The 24289-nt window shown below is 40.2% G+C and overlaps 4 protein-coding genes across 6 annotated transcripts; all 4 read right to left on the reverse strand.

The window, feature by feature from the left end:
- Positions 1-2822: 2822 nt before the first annotated feature.
- LOC126867733 (uncharacterized) lies at positions 2823-6451 on the reverse strand. The gene is made up of 2 exons (XM_050622574.1): positions 4758-6451; positions 2823-4617 (listed from the first exon to the last, which is right to left on the reverse strand). The coding sequence occupies exons 1-2, from the start codon at positions 4986-4988 to the stop codon at positions 4036-4038; spliced, it is 813 nt and encodes a 270-aa protein (XP_050478531.1). The 5' UTR covers positions 4989-6451; the 3' UTR covers positions 2823-4035.
- An 88-nt stretch (positions 6452-6539) lies between these two features.
- LOC126867722 (5-oxoprolinase) lies at positions 6540-13576 on the reverse strand. Its single transcript, XM_050622551.1, has 21 exons — positions 12573-13576; positions 12330-12515; positions 11991-12229; positions 11749-11911; positions 11599-11684; positions 11327-11528; positions 10852-11112; positions 10648-10767; positions 10342-10543; positions 10042-10258; positions 9796-9934; positions 9442-9719; positions 9102-9362; positions 8918-9023; positions 8615-8782; positions 8310-8554; positions 8120-8231; positions 7799-8023; positions 7543-7724; positions 7315-7474; positions 6540-6796 (listed from the first exon to the last, which is right to left on the reverse strand). Exons 1-21 carry the CDS (start codon positions 12735-12737, stop codon positions 6656-6658), a joined length of 3858 nt encoding a protein of 1285 aa, XP_050478508.1. The 5' UTR covers positions 12738-13576; the 3' UTR covers positions 6540-6655.
- A 152-nt stretch (positions 13577-13728) lies between these two features.
- On the reverse strand, positions 13729-21812 carry LOC126867726 (long-chain fatty acid transport protein 4). Its single transcript, XM_050622557.1, has 13 exons — positions 21410-21812; positions 17300-17450; positions 17001-17238; positions 16550-16778; positions 15982-16183; positions 15568-15760; positions 15347-15490; positions 15115-15252; positions 14960-15026; positions 14788-14878; positions 14568-14721; positions 14412-14482; positions 13729-14346 (listed from the first exon to the last, which is right to left on the reverse strand). The coding sequence occupies exons 1-13, from the start codon at positions 21526-21528 to the stop codon at positions 14248-14250; spliced, it is 1896 nt and encodes a 631-aa protein (XP_050478514.1). The 5' UTR covers positions 21529-21812; the 3' UTR covers positions 13729-14247.
- LOC126867734 (vesicle-associated membrane protein 4-like) lies at positions 18942-24107 on the reverse strand. 3 transcript variants are annotated; one of them, XM_050622576.1, is made up of 6 exons: positions 23884-24103; positions 23742-23791; positions 23611-23658; positions 23220-23452; positions 22691-22766; positions 22274-22425 (listed from the first exon to the last, which is right to left on the reverse strand). In XM_050622576.1, exons 1-5 carry the CDS (start codon positions 23953-23955, stop codon positions 22729-22731), a joined length of 441 nt encoding a protein of 146 aa, XP_050478533.1. In that variant the 5' UTR covers positions 23956-24103; the 3' UTR covers positions 22274-22425; positions 22691-22728. The 3 variants fall into 3 exon arrangements, with proteins under 3 accessions (XP_050478532.1, XP_050478533.1, XP_050478534.1); XM_050622575.1 differs by lacking the exons at positions 22274-22425; positions 22691-22766 and adding an exon at positions 18942-19296 and having other exon boundaries at positions 23884-24107; XM_050622577.1 differs by lacking the exon at positions 22691-22766.
- Between the last annotated feature and the right edge of the window lie 182 nt (positions 24108-24289).

Genomic DNA, 24289 nt, shown 5'->3' on the forward strand with positions numbered 1-24289 from the left:
TTCTAACCGTTCGACGATCGCCTTCTTTCCATAAAATCGCGCTTTTCGCGCGATTCCGGATACACGTGCGTTATCCTCTCAACTTGTCCTCCATTTTTCCTTTACTCGTGCAATTCATACACGTCAGCCGAAACACGCGCGCAATTTACCCTGTGTTCAGAACTGTCCAGACCCGTGTGTCAGCCAGGACTTCAAACGGAAAGGAATTCATTCGTCTTTTAGAGGATCCGACACGCGTTCTCAATGAGAATCCCGTCAGATCTCGGTTGGAAGCGACATTCGCAAACTATTTCTCTTGGAATATTAGATTTTGTTGCGACACACAACTAACTAACGACCAGTCAGGCACAACTGATCGGTTGGTATCGCGAGCCTTGAACGTTATTAGCGTCCAAGGTGGAGGATTATAATAAATGTAAAGAGATTTAGTTCACCTTATTTATTCCACTCAATACTCTGAATACAACTGTCTTTAAGTTCACTGAGTTCCACTTAATACTCTGAAAATAACTGTCTTTAATTCACTGGCTATCCTGTTAAATATAATGGTCACTGACTGAATACTGTTATGTGGTGACTCTTAGAATACTGGTGCAAGAGTGTCTCTTGGTAATGTTGCTGTCGTAGAGGAAGGTTCGTGGTGGGTGTGTCTCAAATCTGTTCCTAACTGATCATTGGGTAAAGACGTATGTTTAAGGATGGGCTGGCTGCCTTCGTGAAGGGTCGCAAAGGTGACCTTACACTTGGGGAAAGCCGCGTGTCCGGTCTTCCTGAGATGCAGCATAAACTAAAGAAGTTTCGTGCCTTATGGGTTCTCTCCGTGGAGTCCTAAAGTACCTAGATTGTACAACAGGCCCACTGTTTATGATGGGGCCGCACTAGGGTAGCGTAGACCCTTGACGGTCGTCCTGCCCGAGGATCGCATCTGGTTCGCATAAATCGTCGCGGTAATTACCAGGCGGCCACTCCAAATCTCGTACAGATTTGTTAGGATTTTCCTCGCATTCCTGGAAAAGTTTTGTAATGTCGTGATATAATGTGTTTACAAAGAGTGGACAATAGAGATGTTAATCAGACAGAAAAAGACGATTGTTGTTCAACCTGAACTATTCACGCCAAACGCACAGAAAACAGCGCAATCCACACTCTCTCGGCAACGCCACTCGCAACCTCTGTCTCACTTGGCTCCTCCGCTCGCACTCTGCTTTTTTCGACTCGCACACTGTGCTTTTCGACTAACGCTCTGGCCGTTGCCGCATTCTGTTGTCTTTTTCCTAGGCCCACCGCACACGTGTTCTGCAGACGCTCGTGGCCAGAGTCACGTAGGTCTTTTCCACGAAACTATGCACTTGAAAAGACCGATGACACATTGATGGGCCCGACGGCGCCTCGGCTCTCGCGACATTGTTCATAATTCGCCCGACATTTCTTAGGCCTTTCGTCCACGATACTACAGTTTAGTGGTGATTAATAATAGCAGGATGTTGGCGATATCGGTACACGCGGAGTAAAAGCTGTTTGCCAAATGAGCCACAAACAAGGGACGAAATCTAGCAGATACTCGTTAATATTTCAACAGGCGGGAAGAAGATTTGGAACGTTCGGCTATTGAATGCTGGCCTCGTGCGAGCTACATTTCCTTGGCGAGACGAATCCTCGAAGATCCAGCTGTGGTTTCCAGTAAATCACAGACTCGAGTCGGAGTCGGTCACGTTTAGACAGCCTCCACGTGATTCCAAGGTAAGTGTTCTTCCACTCGGAAGAATACTTCCCCGGAGATTCCAGATCTAGCGAAAGATGGGAGCATGCGTAAAAGTATCAACGATCGTCTGAAAAATTAGACGACCCCGTTCCTTGCGAAGATTTCAATTCCCGAATATGTTTTAAAGATATCGGCGATTCGCTTTCTACGCTGTAAAATTTGTCGCCTGTCGAAGCTTTGCTTGCTCGATCGGTGAAAGTTCGAGTTATGCGAAACACCGTGATCGTAGAACTCGTCTTTCATAGGGTTGATGCGTTATAGTTATGACCAACCTCTGGAAAAATAAAATTTGAAGCGTCGGCAATGCATGGAAAATAATCCGCACGGAAAGGCAAACAGAGAACGGAAGGAAAATAAAGTATTCGTTGGTGGAATTTTCTATAAAAATTTCCCTTCCGTTGACCGAATCGATATCTCTCGTTATCTTTCGTGAAAACGATGGAAACTTTCTCTTCGCAGGTGGTGAAAAAATTCGCGAGTTTTGCGATACACACGAGATAGAAACAAGAAAGCAAATCAACGAATACCGCAAAGACGTGAGCTCGATTTTCCTAATTTGCTGACAGGTCAATGACGAATTAAATAAAATAAGTAAAATCTTGTTATTAATTGTTTCCATCTAATTCGATTCATGCCGCCCGAGGATATATCGTGTCGGTTAATTTGATTATTCAATGTTACGAATGAATCGATAATCAGGATATTAATACTAAACGGATTTGCTCATCAAATATGCATTATGCATCGGAACGTGATTAATTAAGGTACACGTGCCAATCGACGATCGTTACCTTAAATTTCGCCGATATATTACTAATTGTTCGATATGCATTCGCGCGCGAATCATTACCTCTCTGATCATTAATCGTAGTACACGTGATAAACGACAACAAATTTACGCCTTCTTCTCGTTACCTTCGAGCTAGATATTCATACACTCGTTCGCTCTAAGATGTTCAAGATGTTCTTTCATCTGTCGCAAAATCTTAAGACGGATCAGTCGTGTAATAACCGAATAGTATTTATCTTTGGTTAAAACATCCCTTTAGCTTCTCTGCTTTCACGTGTTGAGGTCGAATAGCAACGCACGCTGTTACGACTCAGCTATTTTATTTTATCATCCAACCCTCGAGTTTACGTGGCACTAGCAGTGTTACCCTATAACTGAAAACCCCGAAGCCATCGTCACGTAAACTTAAGGGTTGGTTGATGAAATAAAATAGCTGAGTCGTAACACAACTATTAATTTTGTTTTAATTAAACTTTATTATGAATTCAGCAATCGCAATGTAACACACACTGAATTAACATAAATCACAATTCACTCGAACCACGTTATGTAAAACTTAGTTACAATGATACGTTAAGTACGCGACTGTTATAAAAGTAGAGACCGGTAAAGATATGTTGACTATTCTAAGGATACGGAATAAGTGAAATTTTACTGACGATACTGTGTCTGAGGAAAGCTAGGGGTGGGTGTGTCTAAGGACACAGGACTATCGGATTTGTTGATGATAATTTTGGTTAAGGAAACGAGGGCAGTAGACGCCGTCTCCGATTGGATGACAAGACGGTTGGTGAACCAGGAAGGGTTTTAGCCGCCCTCGTGAGAAAGTTGCTAACGGAACATACCAGACGTGAGGAAAAACTAACTTTCCGTGTTAACCAGTAGTAAACCATAAACGTAAAAGGAAACCTAAGAGAAGAGATACTCGCTTGGTCTGAAGGACTTTAACTAAGAAAATTCCAAGACCCCCGGTGGGTACTTAGGACTATTGAGGGTACGCGCCAAGGATGTGCAGACATCTGGGCGCCATCCTGCCCGCGGTGTGTGGCCTGGTCTCTGATTTTCTTTTTTTTTTTTTTATTTATTAAAATTACAATCAGTTCTCGCGTTGAGAATTTTCAGTAATTTTTCTGGCGTGGCGCAGTGACATGGCTGATTATTTATAATAAGTTAATACTTATTATAGATAAGTATAATTTATAAGTAGCTGATGTGAATTGACGTTACACTTCCATAGTTTACGCGTATAAAAGGAACCAAGCAGAATTATAATCATCGATCTATTTATTCTTTAATCAAACGGGCCACTGCTTAAGCTAACAATACGTATATATGCAACGAATAACAGTTTATGGTTTCCCTGCGTCAAAGTTTATAGACGATGATCCGACTCTCACCGCTTTGTGAATACCAACCTTCGCAGTTTCTGCGTTTTCCATTGTATTCTTCAACGTGTCTCTTCCGTATTCGAACAATTTCCATATCAACCTATGATATGCAACTGTTGATTCTCATTCTCACCACCGTCCTTTGGTTTCTGCTTAATCGCGTTAAAGAAAAAGTCAAAAATCTTCCTAATAGGTTGACCCGGCAGACCAACCATCTCCAAGTATCCATTTTTGAATGGCAATAAATCCGATAGATTAAACGCACGTTGACTGCCAACACGAGCTTCATGATTTTTCGCTCGCCTCTCTTCTTTCTCTTGGAAAGTTTCAGCATCCGCTTGTCGCTTACCGGAGTGTTGATCCTTGCCGCCATCCCAACTGGAAAACAAAACAAAGAAACTAAAGGCAGGCGGATCGGGGTTAAGTTTGCCGTTCAGATCGAAAGCTTGCCTGGGAAATCCGGATTCGCGAGTGTCTCGTTTTTCTTTTTTCGTCTGTGCCGATTGCGCCGATCTCCGATTCAATTTTCGAGGGAAAAGTTGCCCGTTTTCTTCGAGACGACCGATATCTGCTTGTGGAAAGATGGTCAAGCGAAGTTTGTCACTAGATGTCGCGTTTTTATTCTTCAGGCAACTGCGAACTCGCTGATTTTTCCACGTGATTTCATCGCTGGACTTCTGCAAAGAAGTTCGAACAAAGTTCCCTCTAAAATCTATTTCGTCCATTATGGCAATTTTCCCGGGAGGAAAATACCTTCCAAATAGACACAACGATGAAATGACCAGAGTAATTAGCCCGCATTGTCATTCGAACCCACCTGACCAAAGTTTTTCCAACGAGATGTCGGAAGTTTGTCAAACGCTCCGTTGTTCGCCACAGGTTCCTTTCTCGAGGTAATTACTCGGCCGTGGACTAGCGAGTTCTGCGGGTTTGGATTCAGATGCCCGGAATTTTCATCTCGAATCAATTGTTCCTTGCAGTTGGCACTCGAGAACAGACAAATGCAATGAAGCGCGAAGAGGAAGAAAAATATTGAAGGTATCCTCATCGTAAGAGAAGCGTTAATTTCGACTGTTTTCACTGGCTGTTTAATCGGTTTTTAGTCGAGAGGCTTGCTTTATAAGAGTATTTGACAGGTGTTTGAGAGACTTATTGCGTAAACCATAAGGCGTTTTTCGAGATTATTGCAACTGAACGAACACCGCCTAATTACCGTTTACACAGTCTGTCATTTTTATTATCGAAGACTATGACGAAAGAATATAAAATCCAATAAAGAAAGATGTTGACGAATAGCTGGAATTTTGGATCAAGTTAAACATAGATCGACTTGTCTGGCAAATTGATAGACATCTCGAGGACGTTTGTTCAAAAGGGAATAAATTCCAGGTCGATGATCGATAGCTATACAAAAAAAAAAAAAAGAAAAAATGTATAAAATCGCTTTGAAAATATTTTTGAAACGAATCTTGACAGTATTTTCTTTAAAAGACAGCAGATTTACCGGAAAATCGGGCGTCAGTTTTACTAGTTGGCCGAGGCACGCGCGCGTATCGACCAGAAGGATATAACTTTGGCAAAAGGGAGGTCGAAACTTTGTCGAACTATCGTCGTTTTTCATGCAACTTTTCCGCTCCCCCTTACGCGAGCACTCCAGCATTCGTAACATTTTCACGAAAACTTTATCGTTCCGTGATCATAACGCGGCGTGTCTGCCTTCCTCCAAATGAACTGAAACGATCACTGAAAGCGGTGATTTCGAACGATATTAAAGCTTCCGAGAACAGTTGCTTCGGAACAAAGGGGAAAAATATATTCCCCTTTCAATCAGCGTTTCCTTATACGGCTGGCGTTCTTTCTCAAAACCGAGGAAAATTCGGGTTTCGGTTTCGCTTCTTTACGGATCGTCACGTACGAAGTCTAAGATCAGCGGTTCGTTCAGACGAGCTAATTGTGAACGAACCTTAACACGCGGCGCGTCGTATTACATTTTAATGCGACATCGTGGACGTTTCTTGGTCCGTGTCTCGCGATGAAAAGAAGGATGCACAAAGGAGCTTCACAGCTAGCAGAAGTCTGCGAAATAAGAGCTCTCGACTTTCTTTTTTTCGCACGGAGCTATGCGGTGAACATCAATGAGAGCTCTATTCATAGTTGCGAGAAAAGAATCGATTATTCTATTTGCTTGCAATACTATTTTCTCTCTTTTTCTTGCGTGAAATAGAGCTTAGGTGGAAATGCATGAATATTGGATGAAGATCGTGTGGGTGTCTAAGAAACCTTCCGTGCAAATGGAAGTGCAATCGGAAGTGTCGAGCTGCGCACGTGTACAGAGGCCGCGATATTTCGGTCAGCAATTACTGCGACCGGAAATGGAATGGTAGCCATCGTGTGCCATTCCCAAATGAACCGTACGGGCAAATCGATGCTAGGTCCAGTAAATTTGATTCAATCCTCGCTTCGATTTATTAAGAAACTTCTGAATAAATCGTTTAGCGATAAATTGAACGCTTCGATTACCCTCTTACAGCCGGCTCTATCGTTATCATATTGGTAGTGATCGAAAATCGATTGAGTGGACGATTAAATCGACGTCGAATATTCATTCGCTTTGCATTTATTGTCTTTCGTCGATATAATTACAAGGATAAAAATATTGTGCGATTATTAAAATAATTATTGTCATTAACGAGTATGTGCAGTTGTGAATATACATTATACAGATTCTTGTGCTTTTCTATATTCGAACACGCTACCACGTTCGACGAATCCTTGAGATGTTTTCTGCATCGATGGCATTTTTTCGCCGGGAGAACCGTAGCCACCGCCTCCAGGAGTTTCCAGAATGAACGTATCCTATGGAAAATTGTTAAAATTCAACAAATATCAAACAAAGCTCGACTTTCGTTTGCATTTTCCTGCGAAAAATGAAATTGGAGACGACGAAACGCGTGAGCACGATATTGCAAACGTAAATAGAGAAACAAGTTTCAAAAAGAAAAGTTGGCAACCAACAGCCGTATTCCATTTTCTCTGTGGTCCAAGCAGTTGTAGTATAATCTTGCTTCCTTCTTCCAATAACAATATAGGTAATATCGACGGAAATTTTGCAAACAACGTGTATAGAGAAACGTTGCCAGCAGCGACTTGCAAATAGACCCGATTATATCGACCGAGATAAAATTTTTTACAGCCCGGCGTAAAACGCGAATAGATTCGTTGCTATTTTACCTTCTCGAAATGCACGCGATCCGCGGTTTGCTGTTTCCATCGTATCCCGCAACTTTTACAGCGTCGTGTAAAATTTATGCAAGCCATACGTCTACGTCTACGCGAAGGGGTACTCGTTGTAAAAGAATTGCCATCTTTCTTACCCCAGGGCAAACAGGCACCGCGGTTTTGGGGCCTACATTAATTCTTCTACCATCGGCTCTTTGTAATGTGTTTCGTCCTTTCTGACCTGGCCGTCCTCCTGCTAGTCCTGGTGGACTATGTACTCTTCTTTCCGTCAATATAGACAACATCATGGGTGCTCTATAAAATTTCAAAGACGTTTACAATTAAATGTTTTTTTTAGAAAATTTACGATACGATATAAGTACCTAAATGTCATTTCACGAACGACACCATCGCCACCAGGATGAGCACCAGCTCCTCCGCTTCCGGGTCGAAGAGAAAACTTGTTAAGAATAACCGGATAACGAAGTTCCAATATCTCTGGATCGGTGATTCTTGTATTTGTCATGTGTGTGTGAACACCTCCTCTACCATCCCATGTTGGTCCCTTGGTAAACAAATTTTATGACAAATAAATATTATTAATTTAGGTAGAAGAAGTAGAAAGTTTGAATTTCTTACGGCTCCACTGCCTCCAGCAACAGTTTCGTAATAACCCCATTCCTCAGTGCCAAGCGTCACATTGTTCATGCAACCCTGTGACGCTGCACAAGCTCCGAAAGCTTGCAGAACTACATCAACTACGCGTTGAGACGTGAGCACGTTGCCGCCGACCACCGCTGCCTCCTCTGAAGGATCTAAAAGAGACCCTTTTGGAATAATTACCTTTACAGGCTTTAGGCAACCCTGGAAACGAAATACCATATTCAGTGGCGAACATTGCGAAATTTTCTTTTACATTTAACAAGATTATGAGGATTAATTAATAAAAATTCACATTACCTGATTCAAAGGAACATCTCTACCCACTATGCATCTCAGACAATAAATTAACGCAGAAAGAGTAATAGCCCTAGGCGCGTTGCAGTTGCCCCATACCTCATACCCTGTACCACTGAAATTTTCATTCTTTCTTACACCAGAAATTTCAAAGACAGTAATTATATGAGTATGAAAAGAGAGAAAAACTTACGTAAAATCACAGACAGCTTCGCCCTTGTCCACGTCAATGTTCAAAAGGAGTTGAATAGGACTTCCGTCATCCAAATAATCTACTGCGGTTGCTACAGTGTTTCCAGTTTGCTCAAGAAGCTTTTTGCCAACAGATTTTAACATATCCCTCACAGCAACCTCAGCGTTGTGTTGAATATGACCCATGTAAGCTTGCACCACATCGAGACCGTATATATCGATCAGTTCGTTGACCAACAGTAACCCCTATGAAAAAAATATTTTCTAAAATTACGAATGAAAAGACAAGATCGTCGTTATAATTACTTTGTGATTGGCTGCAATCTGAGCCTTGAGATCGCTCAGATTGTCAGACAGATTTCTGGTTCCGGAACTTCCTGCGATCTTTCCAGGTGCCATCAACGCTTCCGTCAACTCTTTCTCTCTAAATACCCCTTTCTGAACCAACAAGAAACTCTTGAAAGTCGCCCCTTCCTGTAGAAGAACATAACTTGTTGGTAATTATCATATTAATGGACATAGTGTAGACACATTCAACAAAGGCAAAGAGCTGGCGTTAATCAAAAAGAGAATTTTTTCTGAGTTCAAAGTTTTGGAAATTTTTCATACCTGAAGCAAAGAGGTTGAATGTGGTGGCATGGAGCCAGGTGTAATGCCTCCTATGTCAGCATGATGTCCTCTGCTGGCTACAAAAAACACTGGCTTCTCTACGTCTCTATTTAAACACATTGAAAATTCAAGACATACAAACATATTAAATTATTGTTATTTCCTAACATTAAAGAATAAATACCTGTAAAACACGGGGGTGATGACAGTAAGATCCGGAAGGTGCGATCCTCCAGCGCAGGGATGGTTCGCGAGGATCACGTCCCCTTTTGAAAATTCACCGTTGAAAGCCTTCATTTGATACTGAACCGTTTCCTGCATGGCACCCAGATGCACGGGTATGTGCGGAGCATTGGAAACCAGACCACCATCGGGTCCAAAAACCGCACATGAAAAATCCAAACGCTCCTTGATGTTCGTTGAGATAGCGGTTCGCTGAAGAATCCTTCAGGGTCATAATTCCAATTTATCAGAGCCTCGTACTTTAATAGACTCTCTTAAGTACATTTTATCCATCGATCTACCTGCCCATTTGTTCGGCGATGCTCATGAAACGATGAGAGAAGATGCTCAGTTGAATGGTATCCAGTTCGGTCGTGACCTCGGCCCTTAGCCCTTGACCGATCGTTATCTTCACATCGCCGCGAGATGTGATCGATGCGGTGCAATCGGGCTCGATCAAAAGAGTGCTCAGACTGTCCATTATAATGGCCGGCCCGTGAATCACGTGGCCAGGTGAGAGAGAATGCAATTGATACACTTTGGTCTCCTGGTAACCATTTTCGAAGTACACCATGGTAGTCTGGAAGAAGATTAGAATTCCGCTACTTGGTCGTTGATGGATTGGACTAATTTGGTGTAGTTTTTCTTCTGCTTACCTTTTCTACCTTTGGTGAAACATTGGAGAAAGGTAGATGTGGATCTTCCTGGATATCAATCTTTCCTGTGCCTCTTACTCTTATGTCGTTCACCAGAATCTTTCGGTTGGGCATAACGAAACCAAACTCTGTTTGGTACCTTAATTCGATACAATTATCATTAAAGGTGACATATAAAGATAGAGGAGTCATAGATTAAGGTTTCTCTTTCTTCCTTTTTTTTATATCAATAGAAAGAAACTTTACCTTTCCAAGAACGTAGTAAGGAAATCCCCATGCTTCGTGGCGTTATTTTCAGAATTTTTACTAGGGGTGCACATTAGGGCGCAATCTGTTCCTTGATAGCGCAAATGCAGGAAAAATTCCGTCTCTATGTAAGAATCAGGAAATCCTTGAGCAGCTACCTTTTCTCGAACCTTCTTTTCTAAGGCATCTAGGCGCTCATCCAGACGTGCAAATGATTCTAAGTAAAAAAATAAAAAATTTACATCAAATTGTAAGAAGCTAATGGAAGAAGAAATATACGAGCATTTTCATTAAATATACCTTGTTCATAAATTTCCGCACTGGGTTCCTGAGCTTCTTCCACGACATCAGCCAGAGCCATTCCGTAGGCCGACAAAATTCCAGCGTATTTATGAACGAAGACAGTGCCCATTCCTAGAGAACGTGCAATAGCACACGCGTGTTGCCCACCTGCACCTCCGAAACACGCCAAAACGTGGCGAGATGTATCATAGCCTTTCGCCTAATTCGCGGAGAAGAACAGAATTTTTTAATGAATTAAAATGTTATATAGTGTATCTGTGTAATATATAAATGTTAATAGACTTCATACAGTTTAGTAAATACCTGTGTTAAAGCTCGTATTGGTCGACACATAGTTTCGTTGGCCACTCTGATGAATCCCATTGCTACTTCTTCGACGGTCATCTTCGGTCTATGCCCCTCTGTCGCTAGAAATTCGTTTATCTATAAACCATAGTTGATTCGTCGATAAACTACTGATTGTTTCACACAGTATGATGATGTTTCAACAGAAAATGCGTTCTATACTTGATTCGTAAGTGTTTGGAAAGCTTCCATCGTTCGAGACTTGTCCAGTGGTTCATTCTCATTCGGACCAAATATCTTCGGGAAATATTCCGGCAAGAGTCTTCCCAAAGCTAGATTCGCATCAGTGACAGCCAGAGGACCGTTCTTCTTGTAGCACGCTGGACCAGGATGGGCTCCAGCGCTCTCAGGTCCTACCTCGAAGAGACCCGACCTGAAGAAAAGCATCGATCCACCTCCTGCCGCAACTGTGTTCACGTCCAACTTTGACCCAATTTCGAGATATGTTTGAGAATGTCGTTTATCTCTTAAATCGTTTCGATTAACATCGACTACATTGCGCCAATACAATATCTTTTCACTTCATTTACGAGGCATCCTCACCAACTTAATAGTTTCAAGATAGTTTATCGTCGATTTGGATAGAGACATTTGATTTGAATTTAAAGAAATTGAAGCTAATATAAAGTAGGAGTACCTGTGCAGCCTGGATCGTGACGCCGGCGGTCGTGCTCTCGTAAACGTGCTCATAGTTACCACCATAACGACTGACATCAGTTGAGGTGCCACCCATATCGAACCCGATCACCGGTAAATCGGTCTCTTTACCATAAGTAGTCATCGCATAACCAACTACACCGCCAGCAGGGCCAGAAAGAATGGCTCGAGATCCATTGAATCTATAAAGACAGCCGTTATACTAATTGATTTTTATCGGTTTCTTCGTTAATTCGATAAAACTGCATTTACGAATTCATCGGAGTCAATCCGCCATCGCTCTGCATGAACAAAACGTTCACCCCTTTCAATTTATCTTTGAAACCAGAGGAGAATCCCTAAAATAGATTTAGTTATGATATGAAAGATTAAAATATGAAACAATATATTAAGAAAAAATACCTGCAAGTATTGTTTAATATGCGGTGTCAAATATGCATCGGCAGAAGCAGTGAATCCTCGAGGAACTATCCTCGTCATGGGCATAACTTCGTGAGAAAGCGAGACTTGCGAAAAACCGACCAGTTTCGCCAACTCACCTACTCTTATCTCGTGTTCCGCAAACCTAAAATAAACGAACAAAGTATGAGTAAAGTTTGATAGAATATTAAATTAAATTATAATTGACATCTGATGTAACTGACGTGTAACTGTGCGCGAGAACCACTGCTAAACTTTCAATTCCCGATCTTCTTAATTCCTTTAGATCTAGTTTTAATTTCTCTTCGTCGAGTTCTTGAGTAATAAAAAGATCCTCGCTCGTAGATCCCTTCACTCTGCGCCATTTTTTACTATCCAAGTGACATTTACCAGGCAATGCAGGTATCACCCTGCATTTAACTTCGACTACTCTCTCATATAATACTTCCGGTGTAATTACTTGCTAAAAAAAAAAAAAAAAAAAAGAACGCAATTTTCTTTGGTTATTTCAATTTACTTATTTCAAATTGCATATTAATTTAACGCTATATTTAAATACAAACCAAGTCGAATATATTCGGTCGTGCTTGATTTCCTATAAAAAGAAGATCTCTGAACCCTTCGTTTATCAGGAGCGCCATTCTCGCGCCTTTTCTTTCTAAAAGAGCATTCGTAGCAACTGTCGTACCCATTCGAATCCATGATATCAACGACGTATCTATTTCCCCATTGATTTTCTTTCCAGTTTCCTGAAATTGTTTTATGTCATATACGAAATCAAATTCTCAGATCATAGCTATAGGTACCTGTTCGAGAATTCTGCGAATTCCTTCGCGTGGCGCGTCCTCGTAGTTGGCAGGATCTACAGAGAGCAGTTTCATAACCCGAATCTTCCCGCCTGGACATCTGGCGTACACGTCGGTAAACGTGCCGCCGCGATCTATGGCGAACTCGAATTTGTCGTTGCTCATATTATTCGTGCACTACTCGACAGATACTCGAGGAATGGATCAGCTACTAGGAATGGTTAAAAAGCAAGAGAAATTACTTCGTTAGATAATCGAAGTAATCTATAAAGAGCATAAAATTTGTGCACGGTAATGCCTGATAAGATTGGACGTTGACAAGTCTCAATGATATATACATAACAAAACAAACAAACTGTAATTACGCATGTTTGTCACATATAATAGATACAGGCAGCCAATTTTCGATTATTAAAGGAAATTGAGAATACACAATGATTATCGACGGGAATGCCTTTTTCTTTCCTTTCTTCGATTCAATGATGATCGAGGCAATTTAAATCAATAATGCCTGGTTTCCTTCTCTGTTGACATGATCAATGGCACTTTGTGGTTTGAAGTAACTATTTTGTCGAGTATTTTCCGGTGTCGCACACTCGATAGCAGCACTGTTGCGAAAATTGACGCAGTAGACTATAAGCATTGATTAGAAATGGGATGCCGTGTATACTCGTCTGTGCTACTAGTACCTACTAGTACTTTTCCACAACGGCCGATTACATCAATTGCGTAACACGATGGCGAACTCCGTCTAACCGTAAAATTTTCTTGCAACAAGACTTGTAAATGGTTCTCATTCATGAACAATCGAGGTTAAAATATGATATCATCGTGGACGACCATCAATTAGAATTATTATGAAAATGTCAGGAAGTTGAGAAAATAATGTTTTTAGAAATTGAGTAATTCGAACGAATGAAATTATTTCATTCACCATTTCTTCGATGTAAAATATATTTCTTATTGAATTGTTAGTTCCATCATAGTCGTTGAATAGCAGAGAATATTGGATCTGATATTACACATCAGTCTGATAACGATGAGGGTCACTGTACTCCGGTCGAGACTGCGCACCAACGATTTCTGCTTCTATTAGAGACAATACTGCGGGTGGGCGTAAAGTAAGGCACCTCCAGGGGACAAAGTTCAGCTCGAATTGATTTTCCTCAACAAGGGGACAATTTATTAAACTATGACGCGGTGTTTCATTTTACACACATTACTTTACAGAGTTGCAGTCGCTTTGTGCTCGATTCCTCCACCAGCTTTTTATAAAATAACTTAAAAGTCTTACTTCTCTAACAACAATTCTATATAATAGATAAAAATACATCTAGCCGATTAAGAATTAACAATCCACAATTTTCAGGACATGAGTTTCTTTCGGGAATATTTTTCATTTATATATACGCACTAAATCTATTTGTTTGGTCTGTTCCTACAATTCTGAATCACAGAGCTTTGAGATGACAAGGATCGTAGAATAAAATAGATATAGAAATATCCATAAATATAATATCTTTTCGAACTAACTTTGCGATGAGATGTTCGGAATAGTTGCGGATACTTGTGTGAACAAAAGATAAATCTATCTTATAGACTCTTTCTCTCATCAATAAATAGAAATTATACAAAATTGAGATTGTTTATACTTTCATTGAGTTTTCTCAAGGATTCACAATCGAATCTTCCCATCGAGTATATTGTTATAAATTTCTTCCGTCAGCTTCACATAGACACCAGAGTTGTCAAGGAAATAAATTGGATCTGAAACCTGTATAAGTAAAATTGTAAGAATAATATATTATAAAATATTAAACATAAAAATTAAAACATTACCTTTTTAATATTGAATCCGTCCTCTTGAAGATCCTTTTTCTTCAACTTAAACGTGCCTAGTAAAATAAAAACTGTTATCATTTAAATGTTAATAATTAAAATAGTAAATACAAAAACTAAGATAATAAATAAATCGGTTAGAATTAGAATACTTGCCAGTCATCGGTAATTCTGATAAGACCCGAACGAAAAGAGGTCTGGCGTACGATGGCAAAGATTTTTTTAAACCTTCTGCCATTTCTTTGATGTTCAAAGTGTTTTCTGGATCGTAAACGGCAGCCATTCCAGCTTTTCCTTCGGTTCCAGGTACCTGTTAATCACGCAACATTTTAAATCTACTCTGGGTAAAAAACAATCAATTTTTATCGGCAATTACCTCGACTCCATATACAGCTGCGTCCTTTAAACCTATCAAGTTGCTGACGACAGCCTCTACCTCAGAAGTGGCGACATTTTCACCGTGCCACCTATAGTAACAATTATAAAGATTGGAAATAGGTTCCAAATCATGAAATGTAAATCTGCATAATTATACTAAGAAGTCTTGCCTAAACGTGTCACCAGTCCTATCCTTAAAGTAGAAGTATCCAAATTCATCCATAAGCAAAATATCACCTGTACAAACAATATAGTTAAATTATAATATCTTTCTTAAACACCTTGATATATCTTTCAATATTCTTTATTGATTTATTTCACTGACCAGAATTGAAGACTCGGTCTCCTTTTCGAAAAACATCGCGAAGAATTTTTTGTTCCGACGCTTTCCTATCTACGTATCCAGAGAAGTCATTTAACACCCTCTTTGGATTGATTTTACCCACGAAAATACCTGACTCTCCTAACAAAGGTGAGAAAATTTGTTAAAGGAATGGGACATTGAAAACATGTACAGTTAGAGTTTCCAATTTTTAACAGAGAAATATGTTATTAACCAGGTTTGCAACGTATACACAGGCCGTCTGGTTCCCTCAAAGGTTCTCCAGTTTCTTCGTCAACTCTCAATAACGCTACAGGATACAAGGAACCAGCGCAGAGTGGCACGAATCCCACTGCGCCAATCTTGTTATCGATGTTCACTGAAAATAATTCAGAAAGAAAGTAATTTATAATCAGAACCGACCAAAAAGTAAAGTATCGAGTGAGCGTGAATTACCAAGATTCGAATTCCCTTCGGTGGCACCGTAAAATTCGCCTATTTGCTTCACGCCGAATCTCTCCACGAAAGGCTTCCAAATCTGAGGTCTGAGACCGTTTCCAAACATTAATCGAACTTTGTGCGTGGTGTCACACGAAGCTGATGGCGCGGTGAGCAGATACCGACAGATCTCGCCGATGTATTGGGCTATCTATAACCAAAGTATTCTCTCATGCAACGAATTACGTCCCCTTATGGTTACAGGAAATATATATATTGAACTCATTCTCTGCTAATTTTCAACTTTTCAAGGCAACAAGAAACTCATAGGATAAGAAGATGAAACAAACTTTATCTTCCACAAGATTTAAATTGATGTTCATAGTAAATTTAAGAAAACGCAAAATAATAATAACGCAAGAATAACTTTACCGTGCATTCATAATGAACGCAATCCGACCAGAATTTGGAGGCGCTGAAGCGTCTGCGGAGAACAACCGTGATTCCTCTCAGTAATGCTTGACCTACTCCAATTAGTCCTCCAGCCGTGTGATAGAGTGGTAAAGAATTGTAAATTCGATCGGTCGGTCGTAGGTTCAGCATAGAATTCACGCCGCACGACATTAGCATGTACCTGAAACGATGACTGATCGTCCATGACCACGTAACGATCCGTTGCAACACAGATAGCTATGCTCGTGTGACATCCTCGAACAGTGTTTGACGAAAGGAACATTGCCTGGTCTTTCGCATTTTTTTCTAAGAAAATAGCATCGTACAAGTATTCCAACAACAATCACAAGAAAATTTTAATGTTATCGAGATACCAAGAACTTTTGTATTCGAATGCTAATCATTTCTTGCAAACTGGTAAATGTAAGTTTCCTCTGAAGTAGCTTTCAAGATAAAAGATTCTCGTAAGTCAGCTCTTTACTAACAATAGCCACTCATGCTCAAACCGCTGAAGTATTAATCGAGAAGGAAAATAAAGATGTTATACCTTAAATTGGTAATAACGGCAGCTTTCGGCATGCCGGTGGTGCCAGATGTGTATATATAAATCAATTTGTCTCTAGGGGTACCAAGAGCCACGGTATCCAAGGGGCTGGAGTCGACGTTGCTGATTTCCGGGTTCAGATCGATTGCTCCTTCCAAACACGGGGTATCGGGCAATTCTGACCACTGATACAGTGCCACGTTCGGAATTCTCTCCCTGATTTCGTTAATAGCTAAAAAGAAGACATATTAATCTCAGTTTCAGATGCTATTACACAAATGAATAAGAAACGCGAAATTAACTTATGTCTGTTTGACTTGGTATTCATCCTGTGTCTTACTTCTGAATTATTAAAAAGACAGAAAAGTATATATTTATATTACGTGGCGTATTCAAGATTTTCCGAGAAATTACTATTCGCTGTTTTCAATTATAGCAACAGTTTGATATTTACCATCTTTGAAATTTGATCCAAAGATGACAGCCTTGCAATTAGCAGCCTTGATACTATGCACCAAAACATCCTGCCGAAGGTTTGTGTTAAGAAGGGCACCCACTAAGCCGGCTTTGCTCAGACCCAACCAGATACCTACGTACTCGGGCCGACTTTCCAAGATCAAGCCAACGCTATCTTCGCGAGACAAGGATTTTCCATGGAAGTAACGTCCCAATTGATTGCTGTATTCTTCCAGCTGCGTTCGCAAATCAGAAGTATCACGAGTTGCTCTTCAGACTGTAATTATTTTAACTCACCTCCCGATAACTCCATTCTTTGTCCTCGAAGATGAATGCAATCTTGTCGGGGTTAGCAGTGGCGTGCCTCGTGAATAATTTCGCCACGGTGAAGTTTTGCCACTCCCACCACCATAGCAACACGTTCACTCGAACGAACCTGTATGCGCCCCTATTGTCCAAACAAAATCATTTTTTCATTGCTAACTTTAATTTTTGTTCGCTAGCTTCTAACAATTTTCTAGCGTCGTTACGAAATTTATCGCATCTTTTGCCAAATCGAAAACAAAGTAATCGGAAATAAAGATTGAATATTGATCAGAAAGCGATATAAATCGGTGATTAATTGCAAGAAACAAGGAAAATGTGACGATAAAGAATGTATTGTCGCGTATGATTAAAATAGGTGACAATTTTTAACGGCGACTCTGCGGATCCTACGCAACACATTTCTGCGATGGGAAAGAGGTTAGTCGCAAAGGGATCAAATGAAATGATTAGAAAGGAATTAGGGTACAGGCAATGAATATGGTTGGTTACATGTTTTCTGGCTCGGTGATACGTGTCTCTATCGCGCATCGTCACGTTCTTCCCTAACGATACGTCCTTCTCTTTCCGAATCAATTGAGTAATTTCACGACTCGACACGCGCGTTACATGCGTCCACGCGAATGCGATCATTCCGCGATTCTTTTCACCGCGTCTGACCAATTATTATTTTATCAAAGAGAAATCGTGGCATTCTGCAAATCAAAAAATCAAGGAAGAATTGAAATTTCCTTTTCTCTAAAATTCATTAAGTATATCTTCTTTGGTCTACTCGTTCTTGGAAGAAAGTAGTTTTATTTTGATTTCATCGTCGCGCTTAAAGTGGACAAGTACGACAGAATAATAAAATAAAAATAAATAGGTAAATAGTATAGAACGAATATTTTAAAAAATACGAAATCGCATCAACGCCAAGTCTCAAACGCGAGAAAAGCGCAAGAAAGGCTACGTCCCCGGAAGATTACGCCTTTGTCGAAGCTCTCGTATCGCGGTGAGCATACGACACCAGCGGTCAGTCCCTTCCAGCGCTTCCACGGTGATTAAATGAAATCAAATAAAATAACGAAGCGAGCTATGCGTGCTAGGTATGAGGATAACCCTCGACTACGATGCATCGTTCGCGGTTTCGTTGCTATGTGTTAATCACACAGCAAGTATTCATTTTAGAGTTGCAGATAGGCGATAACTATCTCTAACTTTCCCGGTCTCTTCGAAATTATTTGTTCTCCCGTGTATCTTTATTTGTAATTGTTGCGCAGATTGATAATTAACCGATAAAGTTAAAATGTCGACAAATAAGAAGAATCTGTTCGTGATATGTTGTTAGTTCTATCACAGTCGTTGTGAATCGTCGAGGCGTCGAGATTCAGGTTAAAACTTTTGTACGGAATATCGTTCGAGTACACGATTCTCCGTTTTACTGAAACGTTGTTCAAATTATTTACACGAAATCATCAAAGTTAAATTTCGTTCTAAGCTGCTTTGTCCCAAATTTCGTTCTTCTCTATTAAAGACACAGTAACGCATACAAAGGATCATATCATACACAAGTACACAAATTTACAATTTTCCGTAACTCTCCATTTTTATTCAACACTAAAATGCCAACAATTACATTTTTAATTTTTTTATATTTTATATTTATATTTTTTATATTTTTTAACAAAAAATTTTCATTGAATCGGAAATAATATAAAAATAGATGTAGTCTCGTAGGAAACTGCATCGGGTAGAGCACTCCGACACAGGGCAAATGAGACGGTTACTCTTCGAGTCGCGATAGACCAGCGCTTAATGGAATGTAAACGCTGGCATCCAGCACTCGTTGGCGGACAAGGCCGTGCCGCTCGGCCTGTTTATCTTTCGACGAGAAAATTTTGCAAATGATGTTTGCACGATTACGCATTTTCTGCGTGCAATAGCCCCTCGAGTGTAAACGACACGCCAATGCGCCATCGTTCTCGCTGTAACTGATATTTCAACAACCTGTTGCGATCGTTTGTACACGACGTGTCGCGTTGGTTCGATCCGATTCCGTGGCAAGCTCAAAGTCTCATGCTTCATTTTAATATCAGCCACAAAGAAAGGTGAAAAGAAATGAAACAACGTGAATAGATTTGCAAGTCATCTGTCAGTTTTATCACAACAAATAGATTTCAGCCATCGAGTTATTATGATGAACTTTGGCAATATTAGTGTAGAAGGATAGTAAAAGGAATTGAAGTAATTTTTATTTCAAGAATGTATAAGTGCGTAGAGAGATACGAAAGGTTACTCTTTCATTGGGACTTTTTGTGAACATCGAGTTGATGACATACTACACTCGATTACATACTACAAGTTGTCAGCCGCTGGATTATTATTTTCCATTCTTCCTTGACGAAAGTAGACAAAGTTCCTCTTTTATTATTGAAGTGTATACTATATATGTTCATCGAAAGTACTTTTGATGTAGAATTCTATCAATTAATATGTAACTAATACTATAATTATGAATAAACGCTGACCTCGTGCCATTTGAGCACGTTGTATAATCAGTGTATCGATCGAGCATACACTTCACTATAGAAAATCATGTATCCGTCTATCGATAAATTAAATTACACCTTATAAAAATTTCGGATACTTACACAATCTTAAAGCAAGATATAAATAGAACACGCATTTGAATGGTTTTTTAATTTTAGATTTACTTTCTGCAATCGTAACAGAATCCTTTCTCCTTTCCTTTCTTAATAAAAAAAAAAAAATGACCACATTGTTTTGAAACTTTGGTTGTTTACATCCTCGTAAAATAAGTGCACGTCAAAGTACAGAAACGAAGAGGAAAGAAAATAAGATCGATCCAGTCGAAACCAGATCCCCTCGAGTCTCGAAACTCGAGGCGTTTACACGATGGGCCATCGAGCGTAATCGCGGCTTCAAAACAATGTTATTCAGCCGGCTGTTTAAATTCCATGCGCTCCATATTGGCCCTACAATGGTCGTTCACGGCAGCACAATGCGCGGGATGCATCCGCAGATGAACGTGTGGCCAACTACGCGCATGCACGAAGAATACTCTCGCGATAGTGCTCGTGAATCAAGGATGGTTCGTGATCAACGATTCTCATGATGGAAATCAATGCCGAATGGCCGGGTCTTATACGATTCCTTTGTCGTGCGTCTCGAACGAAACGTGTCCATGGAAGAAGAGCTTCGTTCTTCCGTCGAAATTTTAAACTTCTATATACTTATTTTAGCGGATCCTTGTGTTCCTCGAAACTCAGAATATCGCTCGTACAACGAACGCGATTATCGTCCGGGTGAGATACTATTGAACGCGATCAAAGGTCCTCTATATTCAAGAGAATCCACGCCCGGACGCGTGATCTCGCTCGGATACAGGACCTTTGATCGCGTTCAATAGTATCGTAAAATTTCTTAAGTGATCTAATTGTAAAAGATGAGTTAGGAGAAAGAACCTGGCGTATATTACAGCCTGATGCATATACATAGTTCCGAGCCTGGTGACCTATTCAGATGTCGTTTGAAATGAATCACGAGGATTAAAGGTATTTATCTAAGAATCCGCACTGTACTAAGTATATGAAACGCGCGTGTCCTTATCGAAGACGTTTACGTAGGAAGAAGCATTTATAAAAGCGTAGGTAGAAACGATTAAGAACACACTTTTGTTAAGGAATTCGCACGAATGGATCGTGCACGGTTATTTATTTCAACAGTCGTGGTGTCGCGCTTCCTTTTTCCTGCAATCACGCGAATCTCGATTATAAACACGAGCACGTGGTCTTGTCGCAATATCACTAAACGTCAAACATATCGTTCGAAGGCCGTTTATCGAATGGAACATCGACCGTGCTTCTGTTAATAATATTGCTGTTCAAATTAGCGTGACGCAATTAGCCAGTTTGTTTAAAGAATCGACGCGTAAACATTGAACCGACGGAAAGAGAAAATAATTATGTCATCGAAAAATATTTCGACAGAAACACAATACAGGTTGCCACGATGGTAACTGTTGCGCGTTTCCATCCTCATTTAAACTTACGAAGCTTGAATTCAGCTTTTTCAAATACTCACAGCACGTCTCTAGGCAAGGTTTTGTAGAGCAAGTAAATGAAGCGTCGTCGTTTTCCCGTGAACAAATAAGCGCCGATAAATACGGACAAAACCGCGATCACCAACTCGTGCACTCCCATGTCCCTGGATCTGTCGGCGCACGTTCGGTCGCAATGGATCGTCCTTAATCGCGTGAACTTTAGAGAGGAAGGAGAAAGGAAAAAAGGAGAAAAAGAAGAAAGAAAGGAAGGAATTTGCCGTAGATTGGGTTTACGTTCGATGACGAGTACGCTCGACGCGAACAGGAGATCGATGCCGCGACCAAAACACGACTAAACGTCCGCTCGACGACGGTGTACGGTGCACACGATGCGACTGTGTTCATCAACATGTGTACACTCGTACTTACTCGCCTCGTCTCGCGAAATGTGCGAGTATTCGTCATTGATAGTCAGTGACGTATAACGTAGAGGGGAGATCGTACGCCGTAGCTGCGTTCGCTTGTGCAAGAAAGTTTTGCGATAACGCGCGAACAAGCTTCCTTCTTATTATAATTCTAATTGATCGTGATTCCTTTCTAGTAAGTCAGAAAAAGGTAACGCATACTTATTTAGAATTATGATTCACAGAATTAATTTACGAGTGAGAAGAACAGGGCAAGAAGTAACGAGAGTGAATTTGATTATAATAACGACGATATTATATTTTCTAACGGACTAATAAGGCCAAAATACACAGTTTTGAACTGGTATTTTGTGGCTACACACGCGTTATATTATATGGAAATCAAATTTCTAGCAAAATAGTTCGAATTTCGAAATGATTTCTGCTAACGTGAACGCGAACACGTAGAACAGTCGAAGGTTCCGAAGACGTGAGAATCGATTAAAAATAACAATATATGTATTTATATAAACTTATGATAATAATACACGTAGATCATCCATGAAAGACAGGTACAAATATAAACGTACGCTCGCAAAGTGTGTTTCAATCCGGAAGGTGCCTCGGTTACGAATATTTCACGACGATGGATACTGAAAAATAAAACGCCAATAATGCGTACACGTTCGACTGTTCAACAACCATCAAAGCGATATGAAACGCGTGCACAATCGAACGAGCGATGAATAGTGCCAAGAATGCAAGAGAAAACTCATTTAACTTGTTATGTTTAATTATAATGCGACAAATTTCTCAACGACTTTGATAAACGACCTACCTAACTGTTAAGAAAGGTGAAAAAAAAGGTCAAAGTGAAAGCGTGTAAACAGATTAGAAGTGGAAAACAGTGATGAATACCTGGAATCGAACGATCGGGGCTCGCTACACCGTGTTCGCTATCTGAGAACCAGGTAAAGCACCATGATGTCCAGAACTGAAAACGATACGCGTCGATCTGACTACGTGAACTGTGTTTAGAGGGACACTTTTTTATGCGATAGGTGATGAAGAACATAATCTAACAGCATGAACTATGATACTGCGGTGCACTATGTTCACGACAGATAAACACAGATGTTCGATGAGTAAACTAGAAATGCGCAATCAGAGTTGAAAGATCATAATTATACATTGATAAAAAGTAAATTGCTCTTAGACGATAATTAACATCACGCCAAGTATAAGATATCAACTTTTAGCACGAATACTTACAAATTTAATTTTTTCAAGACCAAAAATATCTTACTGCACTTTTGATTTATTTCTCTCTTTGAATTAAGATGTTCGTATGGTCTTACAAAATATATGATCGAGCATTTCTATTTCAAATGCAATAAACAAAAACATGCGCTTAACATGCATCTTCTAATGATAATGTGCGTCATACCAATGATACAGACGACGACGGTCACCGTGATAGTGACGAGAACGATCCTTGTTTTAAAGTTCTGCAACCACGCCCTCTGTTGAGCTTTCTTCGCTGCCGCTCTAAATTCGTTTCCAACCATACTCAGTCGATCGCTAACTTCTTGTAGATCCTCCAGCCTCTCTCCACGCTCCATTACCTTCTGAACGTTCTCCCGCATCACCTCCGTGACTTCCTGAATTTGCAGCCTAACACTAGAAGCCAAATAAACGGGTATCACCGATACGATTCTTAAACATTTTGTAACTATCGTTTCTTATTTCTGAAACGATTATCTATCGCCCGAGATTAAGTTGAAGTGTAGTAGAAAAGAAAATCGGATTTTATTTACAAAAATGGAAGATATTCTTACTTATCCATCTTCCCATCCACTTTAGTTTCTGCGGACGTACTTGGTTGACTAAAATACGAATATTATCCATTAGAACATACGAAAACAATTATTCCAAACGGGAAAAGAATCATTCGATACATTAAACTTACTTGAACAGCATATTTTCATCCGGATCGCTGTCGTGCTCCAATAGCAACTCCTGAAATTATCCAAATTTAAATTTCCCGCCAATAGACCTCTATCCTACGGTACTACGAAGCCACAGTAACCAACTTGTCTCAGACTACTCACCTTTTCATCCTTTGCCGCACTTTTGATGTCCTCCCGGGACAAATCCCATTTGCTAGTCGTTGACACGTTCATGATCAGTAAGTCGATCGATGCCGTCTTATTAAACGATTGTTAAACCCGCGGGTAATACTTAGTACGATCGTGCCCCAAACACGCTACAAGAACACTCGACACGTAGCCATATTGCTAAGATACAACACAGTCCGCCGTTCCATTGAGAACTGGAGGTGGCTCTACTGAATTATCTCTCTTGGCGTTAGATGGCGTCATCGACACATCCGGTAAAATATAGGATGCAAATACGTGCATGTGGCTGGAATTTGATCTCCCGTGATACATGTGAACTCTTTGGACTTTATCGTAAAAAAAAGCAACTCTTGTTAGGAAAAAAGGCTTTTCTTAGGAA

This window comes from Bombus huntii, chromosome 7 (assembly GCF_024542735.1).
Source record: "Bombus huntii isolate Logan2020A chromosome 7, iyBomHunt1.1, whole genome shotgun sequence".
Taxonomy (NCBI): Eukaryota; Metazoa; Arthropoda; class Insecta; order Hymenoptera; family Apidae; genus Bombus; species Bombus huntii.